The sequence below is a fragment of the Gavia stellata genome, chromosome 1 (genome assembly GCF_030936135.1).
Source record: "Gavia stellata isolate bGavSte3 chromosome 1, bGavSte3.hap2, whole genome shotgun sequence".
NCBI lineage: Eukaryota > Metazoa > Chordata > Aves > Gaviiformes > Gaviidae > Gavia > Gavia stellata.
Window position 1 is genome coordinate 83,717,050 of NC_082594.1, and position 16,291 is coordinate 83,733,340.

General features: G+C 37.9%; 1 protein-coding gene across 2 annotated transcripts in view; it reads left to right on the forward strand.

Moving 5' to 3' along the window:
- GLRA2 (glycine receptor alpha 2) overlaps positions 1–16,291 on the forward strand; it is a 127,154-nt gene that overhangs the window by 20,619 nt on the left and 90,244 nt on the right. The window contains exons 3-4 of one of the 2 annotated variants that reach the window (XM_059818935.1): positions 1,480–1,547; positions 8,737–8,960. In XM_059818935.1, coding sequence (XP_059674918.1) covers positions 1,480–1,547; positions 8,737–8,960 — 292 coding nt within the window. Of the gene's footprint in view, positions 1–1,479; positions 1,548–1,643; positions 1,712–8,736; positions 8,961–16,291 lie in introns of both variants that reach the window. The other variant, XM_059818942.1, reaches the window with a different exon arrangement.

The window sequence follows — 16,291 nt, forward strand, 5'->3', positions numbered from 1 at the left end:
TTGCCCAGAGAAGCTGTGGAGTCTCCATCCCTGGAGATATTGAAAACCTGATGGGTCATGGTCCAGAGCAACCTGCTCTAGCTGACCCTGCTCTGGGACTAGATGGACTAGGGGGACTGGGTAATGTCCAGAGGTTCCTTCCAACTTCAATGACTCAGTGTTTCTGTTTGTTTAGATGTAGAGAAATACATTGATCAAGCTGCCCACTTAGTAGAAATATCATCAAGTAAAAAGCAAAAAAAAAGATACTATGAGGGAGAATAGCAGACTATTTAGCTTGTTTACCTTGGTGTTGAGAGTGAAAACACATTTACAATGTGAAAAGAAAGTGTTTTTTTAAAAACAATTGTTGCAAAAACTGAGTTAAACAACACACTTCATTGGAATTTAACAGCCCTAAAAGATATTACTGTCGTGGTTTTTTTCCCTAAAACCAACATGTTTGTTTCCTCAAAGGTGGGTGGTCTAGCACTCAGGAAGCTGATAGTGTACTGGGTTTCACTGGATACATTACTGTATCTTTCCATTTTTCAAAAAAGGAAATAATAATGTTTCCATCTTTTGTAAAGCAATTTCAGATCTAAATATGAAATGAAATATAGGTATTTATATTCTGTGCACTGACTTTTTTATTAATATAAGGACAATTACGTGATTAAAAATAATAACAAGAAAAAAGAGAAGAAAGTACTTGATACTCAATGCTTGTATCAACTTTTGTGTCACTGAAAATCAGGCATTTGGCATTAATCCTTATTGATTCAGTTGAGAACCCCTGTTTATTTCATCATGCCTAAAAAACTAGGAAGCTAATAGACAACTAATTAAATACTAAGTCCCCATTCATTCTGCTACATGTCTGTGACTGCTGAATAGCAGGAAGGGATGTGGGAGGGAAGGAATTACAAATAGCTGTTTAATGAAAGCTGTGTCAAGCCAGAACAGATATTGCTAAAATATTTGTTTATGGCAAGGCAGACATCTTCAGATCAGGTGCACGAAGAGGTGCTCATCTAAGACCATTTTCTGTGTACTGGAGTCAACGTGACAAGTTGCCCTTGCTGGGAATTTCAGCGGCAAGCCTTTGCATACAGAGTGGAATGGGTGTGGAGAGATAATCTTTTAATTTTAAGACTGAGAAGGAAGGGAGAGAGGAGTTGTTGCAATGCTAAAGCATATTCTGCGCTGGTACTGTGGATAAAGAAAAAGCTGTTATACTCATGCCCTTGATCAACTCTTCGCATAAATCCTTAAATGCAAGGATATAGTTCTGTGTATTTATATAACAACTCCCAATGAACCTAGGTTAATTAAATTAGTGTTGACAATGTTTTTCTTTTGATCAATATTTACATGATCTGTTTGGGAAAACTCACTTTCTGTTTGTTTTCAGCCACATCTGTACCAGATTGTACGGAGGCTGAGGGGTCTGTACTTTTGTTTCAATGTATATTGCAACATTTTTATTGCATTCCACAGGTCCTCCAGTAAACGTTACTTGCAATATTTTTATCAACAGTTTTGGATCAGTCACAGAAACCACAATGGTAAGTGCTATGATGCCATTGGCAAGAGAACAACAATACTTAATATATGTCATGAACAAAACCTGTCAATTTTTCTATTTATTGTTCAACTTGCAGGTCCTCCTGTAAATGTTACCTGCAACATATTTATCAACAGCTTTGGTTCAATAGCAGAAACTACAATGGTGAGTGGGACTGGTCATTGAAGCCATCTTGTGAAGGAGTGGGATGTGATGTAGAATAGAGATGCTCAGGACATGGGGATGTTTACTGAGTTATGAAGCTACTAAAAACCTACCAGCTGAATTAAAATAAAATCAAAATAAAATAACTATATAAAGAGACATACAAATTATTAAACTCAACTACCAAGTCTAAATGTACATATGTAGTGACTGCACCATAGTCTGTAGTGACTGTGATGACAGAAAATACAGGTGCGTGCAAACCAGTTTTCCCAGGTTTTATTAGCACTGAAGAGGCAGAGGAATGGCTGGAGCTCAGCTGTGGGGTTCCCTGCCAAGTACTCTGTATTTTGAGTGGGTCTCACACCACACGCTGAATTATCTGCTGCTGCAGACTGTGCTGACAGAACTGCCAGAATGGTCTTGTTTAACTTAGCTAAATCTCTGTGAATTGCAGCCACATCAATAACTGAAGCGAATGCATAACTTGAGTCAAATGACTAAAATATATAGCTATAATGACACTTGGGTGTTTTGAGGGTTAAATTGGTACTAGGAAATTATGAGATCCCAGCTGATTGAAATGTGTATTTTGACTGAATTCAAGTAATATTATCAGTCAAAAAAACAAAGACAAAATGAAAATGTCAGAGTTTTATTTTTGATATATATAAAAATAAATAGTTTGATTTTTAATTTCAAGATGAGCTTTTTCTTTTAAAAATTGCCAAAATTTAGGATTTATGAAGTCAAGCTAAAAAAATGGAAATGAAAATTTTAGTCCAACTTTTTTCTTTTTTAGTCTAGAAGTGAATTTTCTTTTTTTTCAATATTTGATAAGAAAAATGAAAAAGATTTTTTCTGAGTCTGTTTAAAAAAGTGCTTAGTTTTTTAATCTTCTTTTTCAAACAATGAACAAAAAAGATCAGTTATTTATTCAAGCATACATACACCTGACTACTGGGGTTAGTCCAGAGAGAGATTTTTGATGGCTTTCTTATAATAATGTGATAAACCCATAATAATTATCAGGTGCTCATATACAAGAAGTGGGTTAAACACATTCTAGCAAGGGTCTAGTGACAAATCCCAGATTGACTTTGAACTCTTCAAGTCACCGCTGCCACAAAATAAACTAAAAATGGGTGGTCTCACCTTCACTGAAATTTTACAAGAGTTATTCTCATTGCCTCAGGACACTATGGACAGCTATGGACACTTTTGAAGCAATTGCAATGTAGTTTCACAACTCTGTTTTCTGGAAATTCCTACACAGCGTCCAAGTCTTTCTGTATTTGCTGAAGCCAGAGGCAATAAAGGTGCTTAGCATCCTGTAGGACTGAGTTCTTGGTAAATAAAAATGAACTTGCTACCCACAAAAGGACTTAAGGTATACCAAAGAACTATTTTTTTTATAAAATGGAACAGATACTGCCTTGCAATCCTTGTGTTATGAAGGAAGAGCAGATATTTAGCCCAACTTAATTATTTTATTTAGTATTCAAATACGTCAGTTAAATTCAATTGTAATTCATGCCAACATTTTCGAAAGCAGTGCCTAAGGAATGTAGGAACTCAAATCTTCTGCTCCTAAATATTTTCATTTAAAAAACCACCCTGTCATTTAATGTCTTCTAGAGATAAAGGGCAAGTTATTGCTAGGCAGGTTGCTTTCTTAAATAGTGTGGGAAAGACTTTTCTATAAATGACAAGCTATAACATACAGTGCTATAAAATAGATAACTTAATGCTTTAGAGTATGTATCTGTAATGTTGTAAAAATACCTTAAAAGAAAAGAAAACTAAAATCAAGTTAAAAATTACAGGAAAACCATATCTTGATGTAACATAATTATCAACAGACATAATTTTCAGTTCTTTGGAAAACTTCATTTGTTTTCCTATGTTTAAAGGATTCTGAGAAGATGATAGCTGTGAATGTAGCCTTTTTTACCCAGCCATGTCTGTTGATCCTGGAGTGTAGAGGCATCGGCATAGAGTTAAGCAGCAAAAATCCTGCACGTCACTGGCTTTACAAGATGGCATTCAATGAAAATATTTGCACGACCTAATGCTGATTGCATTAATTAGACTCCTTCATTGCTTTGATTAAATCCCCTCATTGCATTTTACCTTCTATCAAATATGTTAATGTGCACCTTTCCAATGTTCATTAACACATTCTGCTGAAAATAGCCAAACATTGAAGTAGACGAAAACAAAACCTATTGGCTTTCTTATTTTGCTTTGTTCATAATATCTGCCAAAAGTGTGGAAAGATTTCTCTTAGATGCTGTTCAATGGTTTGATATTGATTTTCTTAATGCTGTCACTTCTTTAATGACTAGTGTGACTAGTTTTAGGATGTTTTAAAACCGCTCTGAGAGGCAGACATCAATTACTGTTCCATCTACTTTGCCTTTCTCAAACAGATGTAATCATGTGGTAAAAATGTTGGCATCCCTTGTGATAAATAATGAGGTTTGTTTTACTCCTAGGATTCATTTTTCCCTATAAAATGCTCTTGATGGTTTTGACATAAAACTAAAAGATTCATTTAAAACCCTGGATCGTAAATTCAATAGAGACATTCCTGTTTCAGAGGACAGGAATGCTTAGTGAAACCATGCATACATGCTGAAGGGACATCATCAGAATATAACTTGGACAATCTACAGTAGCTCATTGGAAACTTAGGAGATGAAAACTTGTTTAGAGAAGCTTTCAGTAGGAGAAATTAACATGGCAAACAGGATGACAGTCCCAGACCGACTAAATTCAGTAGGCCAGGTTCTCAGCAACGTCAGCAGGAGTAGCTTCTGTTTTCTGCTTAGGACAGCCACCAAGATGAAATTCATCCCTGTGTGAAAAGGCAGCACAACTCTTATATTCAGTATATTCTTCTGAAAACCAAACCCCTTCATTCAGAAATAAAACAGGATTTTGTGCTGGCTCTCTCCAAATGGATGAATTCCATAGAGTCTTCATGAGTTTTGTTCCCAAAAGTCTAGGGAAAAAAATTGCACATGTATTAGTCTTTCTGCACTATAATGCACATGTGGGACAATATCACAACTGATTTTTTTTTCTCCAAAAGAAATGGTTTTCTTCCATATTAGAATGACATATATTATACCAAAATAAAAATAGTTAAAAAAAGGCCAGATCAGAGTCAAGATGGAATAGCTGGAAATTTTCTTCATTGATTCGCTCGGCTTTCATTTAAGCCCTAACTTGCAAAGAAAGAGAAAAAGACGTTCCTGAGTAACTTCACTGAATAAAGCAGTTATGCCAGTAAGCTCTGTATCTATTTTTGGAAGCATCCACACATGCAGTATTCAGCAGAAAATTCACTGTATAGCATGGCTGCAGTTGAGTATCACAGATGAGTAATCTACATCAGGCTGGGCAGAGTCCCAAAGAATTCAGATGTTCAGTGTTGCTAATGACCAGGATTTTTTAGCTATCAGCTGTAGGAGAAGCTAAGAGCAGTTTGTACATTGATGAGCTAATTGTTAATTACAGAAATGGCTAACTGTTAAGGACATTATTTTTGTCGTTATGCCCTGTAATCAATGACTGACACCATGCAGCAGGTTCTCTGTTGGGGTAAATGCATCAAACTCCAGTTGTGTTTTGAGTACTTATGTTAGCAGAAAAATTTGCTGTTCCTTTTAAAATTTTAGGAGCAATAAAGCTTGGCTGTGGCCGGCTGTATGATATTGTCTTCCCACCAGAAAAAACATAATTACAGATCAGCTTGTTAGATTATGATTAAATCACATGTGTGGTTTTAACTGCATAAGAGACTCCCACTGAAGCCATTGGGGACACCTTGCGTGCTTTGGTACGTAGGTAACCAAGTGCTTTTCTGTCACATGGCCTTGAAAAAGATGATTAAACCACTACTTTTCAGTTAGCATTCATATTTAGGATTTGAAGAGAGAGAGAGTAGTCTCTTTGGCAAGCACCTCCTATCCAAGGAAGGACAGCTAAATCTGCTGTTTGCCTCAGACATCTCACTCAATACCTGGGGGATCAATGCTGAGGGGAAGACGGGAGGAAGTCTAAGATCTAAGATGACCACCCATTCAGAGACAGAAAATAGCACAGCAAATGGAGCGGGGGTCCCCAGCACCCCCCTGCCACAGCAGTGCCTGAGGCCAAAGGGACCCAGAGCTTTGCTGAAGCTCTGGGGAGTGAACCTGGTGGCCATGGGTTTGCTGAAAGACTATTTGTCTCTAGATTCCTACAGCAAAAAACTAAGTATATCTGTGGATGGAGTCCCTGAATCTTCAGATAAATCTACTAAAACTAATCAGATGAATATTCCTTTAGTATGTTAGTATTACCCTGATCTTATGGCTTGAGAACAGAGGAAAACTGTTTATCTGAGTTGCCTTGAGCTACCACTGGCATTGGTGTTGCATCAAGATTGAATCTTCAGGTCCCCACTCCTCATTCAGAGCCGTGGTGCTGTCAGAAAGAATTTGTGGAGCAAGTGTGCTCATGGTTGTGTAGGAGTGCTTTACTACAGTCCACCCACTTCTACCCTCAGGAACTTGCAAGATACACACTGTAGTCTGCCTGAGCTCCACATTGTGATACTGTTCTCAGGAGAATTTTTCTTCAGAAGATAGTTAAAATGTTAGTACAGAAAAAGTAAATTCAAAATTCTGCACATGATTAGGTCTGACTGTGTAAACACACATCCCTCTCAGCTGCTTATACTGCAAGCATAGGTGAAAAAAGTAATGATGGTTTTGTGATGTGAGTGTTATACTATATTTCCATTTTTATTTCTTATTAAACTATCTATAATATATATGTATATGCAAAGCCTATCAGACATAAACAAAGGTTTCAGTGCTGTTTTGCTTCTAACAACAAAGCTTGCAGAGAAAAAGCATTTCTAAGTCTATCAGTGTGATGGCTCTGATATATTTATGAAGGTACATACTGAAAAAGTGTAATCCTATTGGTATTATTTATGCTTTTGATATAATATATATCATCATATGCAAACTCTTTTATGAATAAGGATTTTTCAAACTGTTTTTTGTTATCTAGATCACCAACTACTGAAACTTATGAAAGCACATTTATTTTTAGATATTTCAAAACAACTTACTGATTTGACTGATGTACGATTTCCGCATCGTGGGGGGAGAAATCCCTCTGCTTGCCATAGACTTCATTGTATATCTTATTTCAAAGAAAAATTAAACGCCGTTGCACAACTAGTTGTAGCAATTTTATTCTATCAGCAGTTGCTGATGACAGCTCCTGCCTTCTTTTCTGCAGAATGAAATACAAGTGCTTTCCTGGCTTTATAACTAAAACTGTTCTATATAAACTTAGAAGACACTCTCAGTTTCTAAGACCAAGAAACAAGGGAAAGTATGCTTAGGGTTAGTGTAACCTCACAAGATGTGACAACATTTCATAAGCTCAGAACTGCAAGTAGCTATTTGATCTTTAACGGTATGAAACACCACCATCATAAAAGTACAGTGGCTTGTGAAAAAAAAGATACAGGCTTTTGTAAGTATCTTTAATAACTGTGCTATTCTTGAAACCTCTCTCAGGTCTGTCTTGCTCTGATTGGTAGACATGCCTGTTTTGACTCTCATCTACCCGACAGCAAAATGAAAATGATAATGAAAGCAAGAAAAATCATGTTTCTAGGGAGGTTGTAAAGCATCATCCCATAGGGTTCAAAAACTGCATCAGTTTGGATGTCAGAAATATTCTGCCAGGGCAGCAGCACACCTCATCACCAACCTACTGAATGAAGGGTGGGAAACACTGAAGCTTGGAGGGGCTTGTTCACAGTCTGCATATTGGGCAAGCTGCTTTCCGCAGCTCTAATCAGAGTAAGAATATTTATTTACATTTCAAGGATGATAAGTTCTTTAGACTATGCAGTTCAGTGGCCTAACTAAAGCCAGGTCAACTCATACATCTTCCAAGTCAAAAGCACAGTGCTGCTATTTTAAAGTACTGCTGCCACCATGAAGTAAATCCTAAATGTGAGGGATTTGTACAGTTGGAAGAATTATTTGCTAACATAGTCTTTCAGATAATATAATTGATATAAATACTATTAAATATTACCCTTTTACAGGAAGAGTAGATGTATTTCTAAGACAGTGTTCACAAGCAAGTTAGATGTCGTAATTTCAGGTAAATATGCTATAATAGCAGGGAAAGGTGGTGGAGATGAAGCTCTTATTTGCTGACTCTGGAAATTCAGGATAAGGAGAATAAGCATTAGCATCTTTCCATTCCCTCTAGAGAGTTTAGACCCTAGAAGCTCTTTTCACACTACCCATTAATAGCCAGTTCTTGACACAGCGTTAATCTTGGTTCTCTAATGAATGAACCTCTAAATAATTGCTGCCTTTCCCAGTCGTGACTAGCAGACTACTGAGCAGAAGAATGCAATTAGAACAATTTTAATGGGATGCAGAGAGGCAGGAGTGAATGAAGGAACATACAGAGAAAAGCATACGGTAGATAGAAAAAGAATACAAACAGTAAATAAGAAGTGCTGATTTAATTTCTTCTATACAAATCTGGCTTCACTGGAATTAGCAACTATTCATGAGTACATTAGTAATAATTGATTTACACATTTGAAGAAATTTATTTAAATTAGTAGTCTTACAGAATCTTTGTTGAAAGTGTCTATATCTAGATGCAATGCTTTTTGACTTTCTAAGTACTCTGAGTTAACCCATAGCATTTGAAAGAGGGTTATATTTAACGTTGGAGGTTGCGGTTAATATTGTTTTTATCGCTGAAGTAATTTTGATTTGGAAAATGTACCAGTTGTGTTTGTTTGGTTCAATACAGCATTTAGACTCCTGTATTTTCAAATGACAACTCGTATGTTCAAAGGATAATATAAACATTTGCTGTAAAGCTGGTACTGTAGTAAGTCTAAGAGCATAAAGAAAGCTAAAGTGGGCTTCCAGTTTTGGTAAGTGGCTTAGTAACCTTTTTACATGGCATTTCTGTAGGACTACAGAGTGAACATTTTTTTGAGACAGCAGTGGAACGACTCACGTCTGGCTTACAGTGAATATCCTGATGACTCCCTGGATTTGGATCCCTCTATGTTGGACTCTATTTGGAAGCCGGATTTATTCTTTGCCAATGAGAAGGGAGCAAACTTCCACGATGTCACTACAGACAACAAGTTGCTGAGGATTTCTAAAACTGGAAAAGTGTTGTACAGTATCAGGTAAACCAGTTAACTTCATTTTTTTTGGCTTCAACCCCTTTTTTCCCCTCACTCCGTTTTTCTGGATGTAACTAGGCTTACAGAACATAATGTACATATTTAATTTTTTGTTGTCCCATGTGTACAACTGAAATGAGACTTAATCATAGCAGAGTAGAAAAAAATTTTGCCTACGTTCCTTTGCTAAGCTTTTACTTTTTGCAAAATAGTCTCTAAGTGGCACAGCAAGTACTTCTTAGTCTTGTTGGAAACTTAAGGCTGTCTAACACTTTAATGGTACGCCCCAATAATTCCCAGTAGCGTTAGCTCAAGTCACTCCTCTTACAAAGAGAGGAAATGAACTCTTCAGTAGTTTGTGGGTTGCAATTTAGAAGTAAAGGGGAATAGTATTTTAAATGACTGCTCAACACCTGAAGTAAAAACATGCTTGAAATGCAATAAACTTGACATGCAAGTCACTGGGTAATCAGATGTATCTACTCACATTTAAAAATAACTGGAATTACGGAAAGCGTTTTTTAATACCAAGTGCATTGAAGTGTGTGTCATGTGACTGTATTTAGGGTGAATTAATAAACACTGACAAAACATGATTGATATGACCTGAAGGAAGGGGACATATGCAGAGAATCAGAATTGCATTGCACAGGCATAAACAGCAGCAAATAATCTGCAGTATTTATTTAACATTCAGCTTACTGTCACCACTAATCGCTTAATATAGGTAGTCAAAGATGCAAAACACTGTATTATTGCTCTTACAATTGTTTAAAAAAAAGCAATTACTGTGTTTTATTTGTGCCTGGGAATACTTCTCAGCTTTTGCCTTTCTTGCATTGTGGAAAGTAAACATGATAGTATTTGTTTAAGAGGTTGTTTAGTGAATTTACTCATCTGTAAGGAAGATTAGTTTAGAAGGCAGTTGTTTCTGACTGGGCATTCTGTTTGTGACCTGCATTTTCATTAATGAATTATTATTCATCCAGGTTCACGACAGCTGTGTTCTTTAGGATGCTAAATAATTAAGTAATAGCATAGCACTTCCTCCATTTGTTTAATTCTCGTGGAAATTCCTTGATAAGACCCCAGCAATATTTGGATGGATTAAGCAGCGTGGAACATAAATGTTTATTGAGCAAGGTTTCAAACAGGCGTACCTGAACAGTTTGAGAAAAATAATAGGATACAAGGATGAAACTAGCACTTTAAGAGTGATAAATATGCTGTCACTTACAAATATTTCATCTTTCACCCCGGGAAAGAAATGAATGCATCTGTTTGTTCGAATGACATCAGACACCATCTTATTGGAGGCAACAGTGCAGTTGGGTGCTGTTCTGAATGCAGATGGATAATCTCCCTGACATTTGTCCATGCAGGAAAAGTAATATTTCGAGCTGTCATATCACATTTGTAAAATTCCCACACTTAAATGCAAATTAATCTGAAGCAAAGTAAGCAGTATTCCAATGGAGTACTAAGCAAACTCATTTTTTTTCATTTGTATCGCACAGCAGTGATAGAGGCTTACCTAGCACCTCTAACATGGCATATAATTTTGAATAGTACTTTACAGTGAAGAAAACTCCAGAGTATGAAAATCTGAAATCACAGGTAGTTAGAAAAACTTGTCTTTACTCTTTAGATACTGGGCTAGATGAATCTGTGTATTGCCAGTCACTTTTAGTTGTGCTACGCGAAAACAAACAGGAATATAGTGATGGGTTTCAGTACATTGAGAATGTTATAAAGCTGCCATTTTCACTACTGCACCAATAGCACTTAGCCTGGCATCATGATATTTAACATTTAGCATTTAGGATGCTGTAAATGTTTAAAGCACTTTACAAAGATGTCTGAGAAGTAGTGGTGTAGGCTGTTTTGTCATAATTCCAAATATAATAAAATCAAGGACAAGTTAATCTCACATAAATATAAACTGCTTTCTGCATAAAATAAGTTTAGAACTGCTCCTGGTAATTAATGGGTAAGAAGCAAGGTGTGTGTATTATACGACAGTGGTATTCCTCTTCCCTGTATACTGCACTGAAAACATGGAAATATACTATGCAGGAGGCACAACTGGCTTATGCTGTTAAATGCTCTCAGAGGCCAGTCGTGCCCTTTCTGAAAAGAATTTGGAAAGTCATCTGGGACTGGATCTCATTGTCCATATTTTACTAAAACAAGACACACGGTGTAGGATATGGGTGCTCAGATAAGTCATGGCAGGGTCAGCGAGGGTCTGGCCTGTGTGCTAGCCCCACCGTCGTGCTTAGCTCTGGGAATTATCTCACCTCGTGGTAAACATGAGGCTCTTTGCCCTTCTCTCAGCAAGGGATAAGCCATCCTGCTTTTACTGGTGGTGGTGAGCATGACGTAGATTTCCATCATAGTTTACCTTAGAATAATTAGTTATGATGCTTATGCTTGCAGACTCCTAGATCTATATTCAATTTTCTGGGAGCTGTTATAGAAAATAAAGCCAGAGTTGTTGATGGTTGATGTACCCACCTATGAATCATATAAGTTTAGCAGTCTAAACCTATTTTTAGATATTTGCTGCATGCTCAAATGACTACCTTGGTATTTGTTTTGATCTCAGATAGCATGCTATATATGCTATATAGAGCCTGAGGCTTTATAACTGGGTAACTGGTCTAAACCTTTGGGTGCTGCAGAAAGAACTAGAATGTTGGAGAGGGAACCCAGCACTACTCAGTACCGCAAATACATGCTATTGCCACTAGAGATGACGCTACAGCTCTTAGAGGTGCACGTATTTTGAGAAGTCAGCAGTTACAGCAGTTATATTTGGCAAACAACTACACTTTAGTCAAGATCAGTCTCAGTTGCACTCTTTGAGCTGCAAAACAGTTAAATAGCTGTAACTTTTATTTTAAAGCCCTCTGCAGAGAGCAGTCAACAAGAGGGGTTTGTTATAAAAGTGTTCAAAAAAATTAGCTTAAGTTCTATATGTTTTGTATGCTGAAAAAATTATGAGAGTTAAAATCAGAACCCACATAACATCACCCTCCAGATGGCTGTGACTTATCTGCTCCCAACCCTTGAATGATCTCTGCATGGATCGGATTTTGTAGGGGGCTATGCACTTGGAAAGAGTGGCAGTGCTGTGTGATGATACTGAGAATCCTGTTCCTGGCTATCATATTCTGTATGACACACAGATTTTGCATTGTATACACTGCTGCACTGATTTTATGTTCCAGGGGCAAGGATCGCATCTTCTCTGGCCCATTGTGGACACCTGGGACATCAGGAAAATGTTAAATAACCTCACAGGAGGCTTCGCATTCTCTCTGAGCCACCCATTTGTGCTACCTGATTCCCACAAACTCATTTCAGGCTGCCAGCCAGCTCAGAATATTAGCATCTGCCAAAAAGCTTAATTTAGAAAAGTGATAGAAAGTGGAATGGTTTTATTTAAGGTTTGGGTTTTTTTCTGCATTAATTGCCTCCCTCTCCTTTTAATATTTTCAGTGCATCTCAGGCGTATGAGCTTGATGCAGAGTGTGTTATAACTCAACTGTAATATTGATCCGTGGCATTGAACCTAGAATATATTGGTCAGGAAGGTAAAGGGGCTGTAACTCGGTTTTTTTACATGCTGCTCCAGAAATCACTCCCAACTGCCTGATAAGATTGTAGAGCTGTGCTCTGAAACGTAGTGCGAGTGCATTTAGCCAGAAAGAGTTACAAAGCAGATTACTTCATATTTTTAAAATATGCAAAGATTTTAGAAGGTGTTGCATAATTTGACAAGAGAGTCACCTGGAATTCTAAGATTTCTGCAAATTCACAAATTACATTTCTCCCCCCATTTTTGCTATTCCTGTTCGAAGAGCAATGAAATGACCAGGAAGAATTTCCTCAAGTATTTCAAAATATCTGTTTTTCTGTCTTTGTTTATCTGCACAATGCAAGAAGTGTTACAGTTGTGTAGACAATTAGTCCTTCATGGTTTCAACACTTGACCTAGATTTAATTGTTATATGTTATTATGTTCGAAGGTAGAGTGTCTACTAGAAAGCAGTACTGTGTTGTCAGGGCACCACGAAACAGAGAAAATTCAAGCTATTAGATTGCTCTCTATTTGTGCAGCTGTTCTGGGGGTGATTACTAGACCCTCTGTTCGGCAACAAGTAGCTGACAGGATGAGTTGGCACATCCAAAAGCCCTCGCCTGCTTATGCAACCAAAGAGAAGTATCTGTGAAAACAGCGCATTTCTTTGCAATGCTATCTCCCGTGCCAGCTGCCCGACTCAGGAGTTTCCAAAAATCAACTCTTCCTAGTGTGGCCGTAGTGCCGAGTGACAGAGCACTGAGTCTACTCCCCCCTGCACCCCCACTGCCCCACACACCATTTGGGGTTATATCATGAGTTATGATTACTGTGTCTCTCATGTAAATCATCAGAAGTAATCTATAGCATTTTATAATTCAGCTTTTCTGAGTGAAACTTCTGTGTCTCCTCTGTAGCTGTGTTCTTTGACCAGTGGGAAAGGAATACAAAGCAAGTTAAGGAAATACATAGGTAACACTGCTAGTCCCTCTGCAATAGACTATTCATAGGGAATCCACTATCCTTCTGAAATATTTTGGCTTTAAGTAAGATCGGATCTTAGATCTTTAACATAGCTACTACAGAATATGTTTCCATGTCACAGTAAAGTCAGGCGTGGGTTTTCTAAAACCACTTTGGGGTACAGGCCTTATCAGCTATATAATAATGAAGCTCCATTTACACCTGATGACATCGCTGTATATAAATCATCCATGGCACAGCACAGTCTAGCCTAACAGAGTTGTAGGAAATGTTATATTCTACAGCTCTGTGTGCATCCTGCGCTTTCATTTGATGACTTCAATTTTATTTTACAATCTAATGTTGGGATTTAAGAGGATTTGGACTTTACTAGCAGCATTGTCTTTCCATGTGACAGATTAGCAGAAGGGGGAGCAGAGAGACTGTTATCATGATTGACATGGCTGTTTACTATGTAGGAACCCCTCTCTCTGACCTCACACAATCATATTTATTATCTCAGCTCCTACCAGAATAATACCAATATTGACAAGGTGGCGATTTTCCCTTGGAAGTTAATCTCAATCAGCACAGGAACATTTTCATAGAAATGTTCACACTGCCCCATGCTCACTGCCCTGATTTTCCGAAAGCATAAAACATTTTCATATACTTTAAAGTAACTTTTCCACCTTTAAAAAAGAAAAAAGCATTGAAGAATAATCAATGCAGAAATACTAACTGAAATAGAGCACATAAGTTTTGGGTTTGACTATGTATTATAGGCAGAAGCCTTATAGACATTATATAAATAGTGCTAGAATCACTAGACTTTATTAAACTGCACGTTACTGGGACACGGTGACTTCCCAAATTGTGGCTGCATGTTATGTGAATCCAGTGAATTTGACAAGTTCATCTTCCCATGGGCATGATTACAATAATAACAATGGTTTCAGAGGCTAAAAAATCGCAGCCTCTTGTGGGACAAGCAGCTGTTCTCATTATGGCTGAACCCAGTGTCCTTGGATTATCACTAGTTGTCCACTTTTCACCTGTCCTTTTTCTTTCCTTCTTGCCCTTACTCCTGCCTCTCCTTCCACCCCCACCCTCCTTCCTTTTGGGGTCTATTAATTAAATGGCCTGAGATTCTTCACATCCTTTGGGGTGGTTTCCTAACACTCTTAACTGCGCCCTCCCGTCATCCACTCTTGTCTTTCTCACTTACTCTCAATCTACAAATCCAGTCTGAGGATCTAGCCCTGGGTTTCCAATACCCTTATTTTTCTGTTGTATGTGAAGTACTTGTTTTGCATAGCAAATAATAAAAGCTACTAAATAAATAATAAAGCCTAATGCGGGTACTTTGTTATGCAACCAGCACAGCTATTGTCAAAACCCTATTGATCATCCTGCTTAAGGAAAGAATAATTTACATTTTAATTACACAAAATTAGTTGCTTTTTCACTTCATAAGGCATTTAAAGCAAAGTAGGGATATGGACATTATACCTGAACATGTACTGCCTCACTTCTTCCTCTAATGCCGTGCACGTCTCCAGCTGACAACACAAGAGCACTGGAGGTGAGGTAAATAAATACAAACACAACAGAAGAGCTACTTAGACTGAAGGACAATGCTGCCAGGAGAACTGGCTCTGAACTGGTCATAAGTAAGCTTAAAGTGGAAGTTACAAAGTTTCCAGCCATATACACCCTGAACAATATTGCAACAGAAATAAGGGGGGCGGGGGGAATGGAACTAGATATCATTAAACGAACTTTGATCATTTTTGAAAGGGAATAGATGATGCGACTGTGTGTGATAGCAGATGACCAGATCTGATGGCCCAATATTCCTGTGTCTCAAATAAAGAAAAAACTTTGTTCTAAGTAAAAAAAGTGGGAAATGCTGTTGGAGACCAATTTGTATGCATAAAGTTGTTCTTGGCTGACAGGATCAAAAAAATATTGGCAGGTGATTACTTCTGGATGTCTACGCCAATGGGATAGTTGCAGAGCCAAGGCACGTGTCTGTGTACCTGCTCTCCTTACGGCTAATGCCAATGCCTGTCCTTGATTGCTAGTGACCAATCACTCCATTTACCCATTGAACTTGCACTGGAGCCATTAAAGGGTAGGTGTAAAATGATGTAGGTGTGGGAGCCCTTTCTAAATGGTACAAAAAACACGTGTTTTCCTGGAACGTGCTCGCAGGGATGAGAGGAAGGTCTTTTGCCAATTGCATTGCAATAAAAGGCTTAGAACAGAGATGTCATCATGCCAGGAGGAAAGCAACACCATACTAAACACACACTGCAGGAAAATTAAGATCGAAAATGACAGAGGAGAAAGGAGAGATGAAATACTGTTATTCACGGAAAGGAAACAGGTGGTCGCAGAATTTAACTGTTACATGAAATCATACTTGAATTTAATTTCATAGATTTGCTTGAGCAATAATTGGAAAATCATTTGCTGGCAGCTCATGTGCTGGCATTGTGTATCTACAGACAATGATTGCATTACAATGAGAAGTGGGATGCCTGTAATGAGAAATCCACCACCCCACTCTGTGCCAGCTGCTGTGTTGTTAAGCAGCACATGGAGCGGAGCAAAGCAAAGCACTGGAGGGAGCAAGAACATGCTCATAAACACCAGTACGTGAAACTCCAGCCTACACCTCACATTTTGCCATAGCAAAGAAGGTTCCACGTGTCCTCTAAGCTCAACTTCAGCCCGTTCCCATCTGACAGAAATGAAGCTGTGGAACATGACAAATATT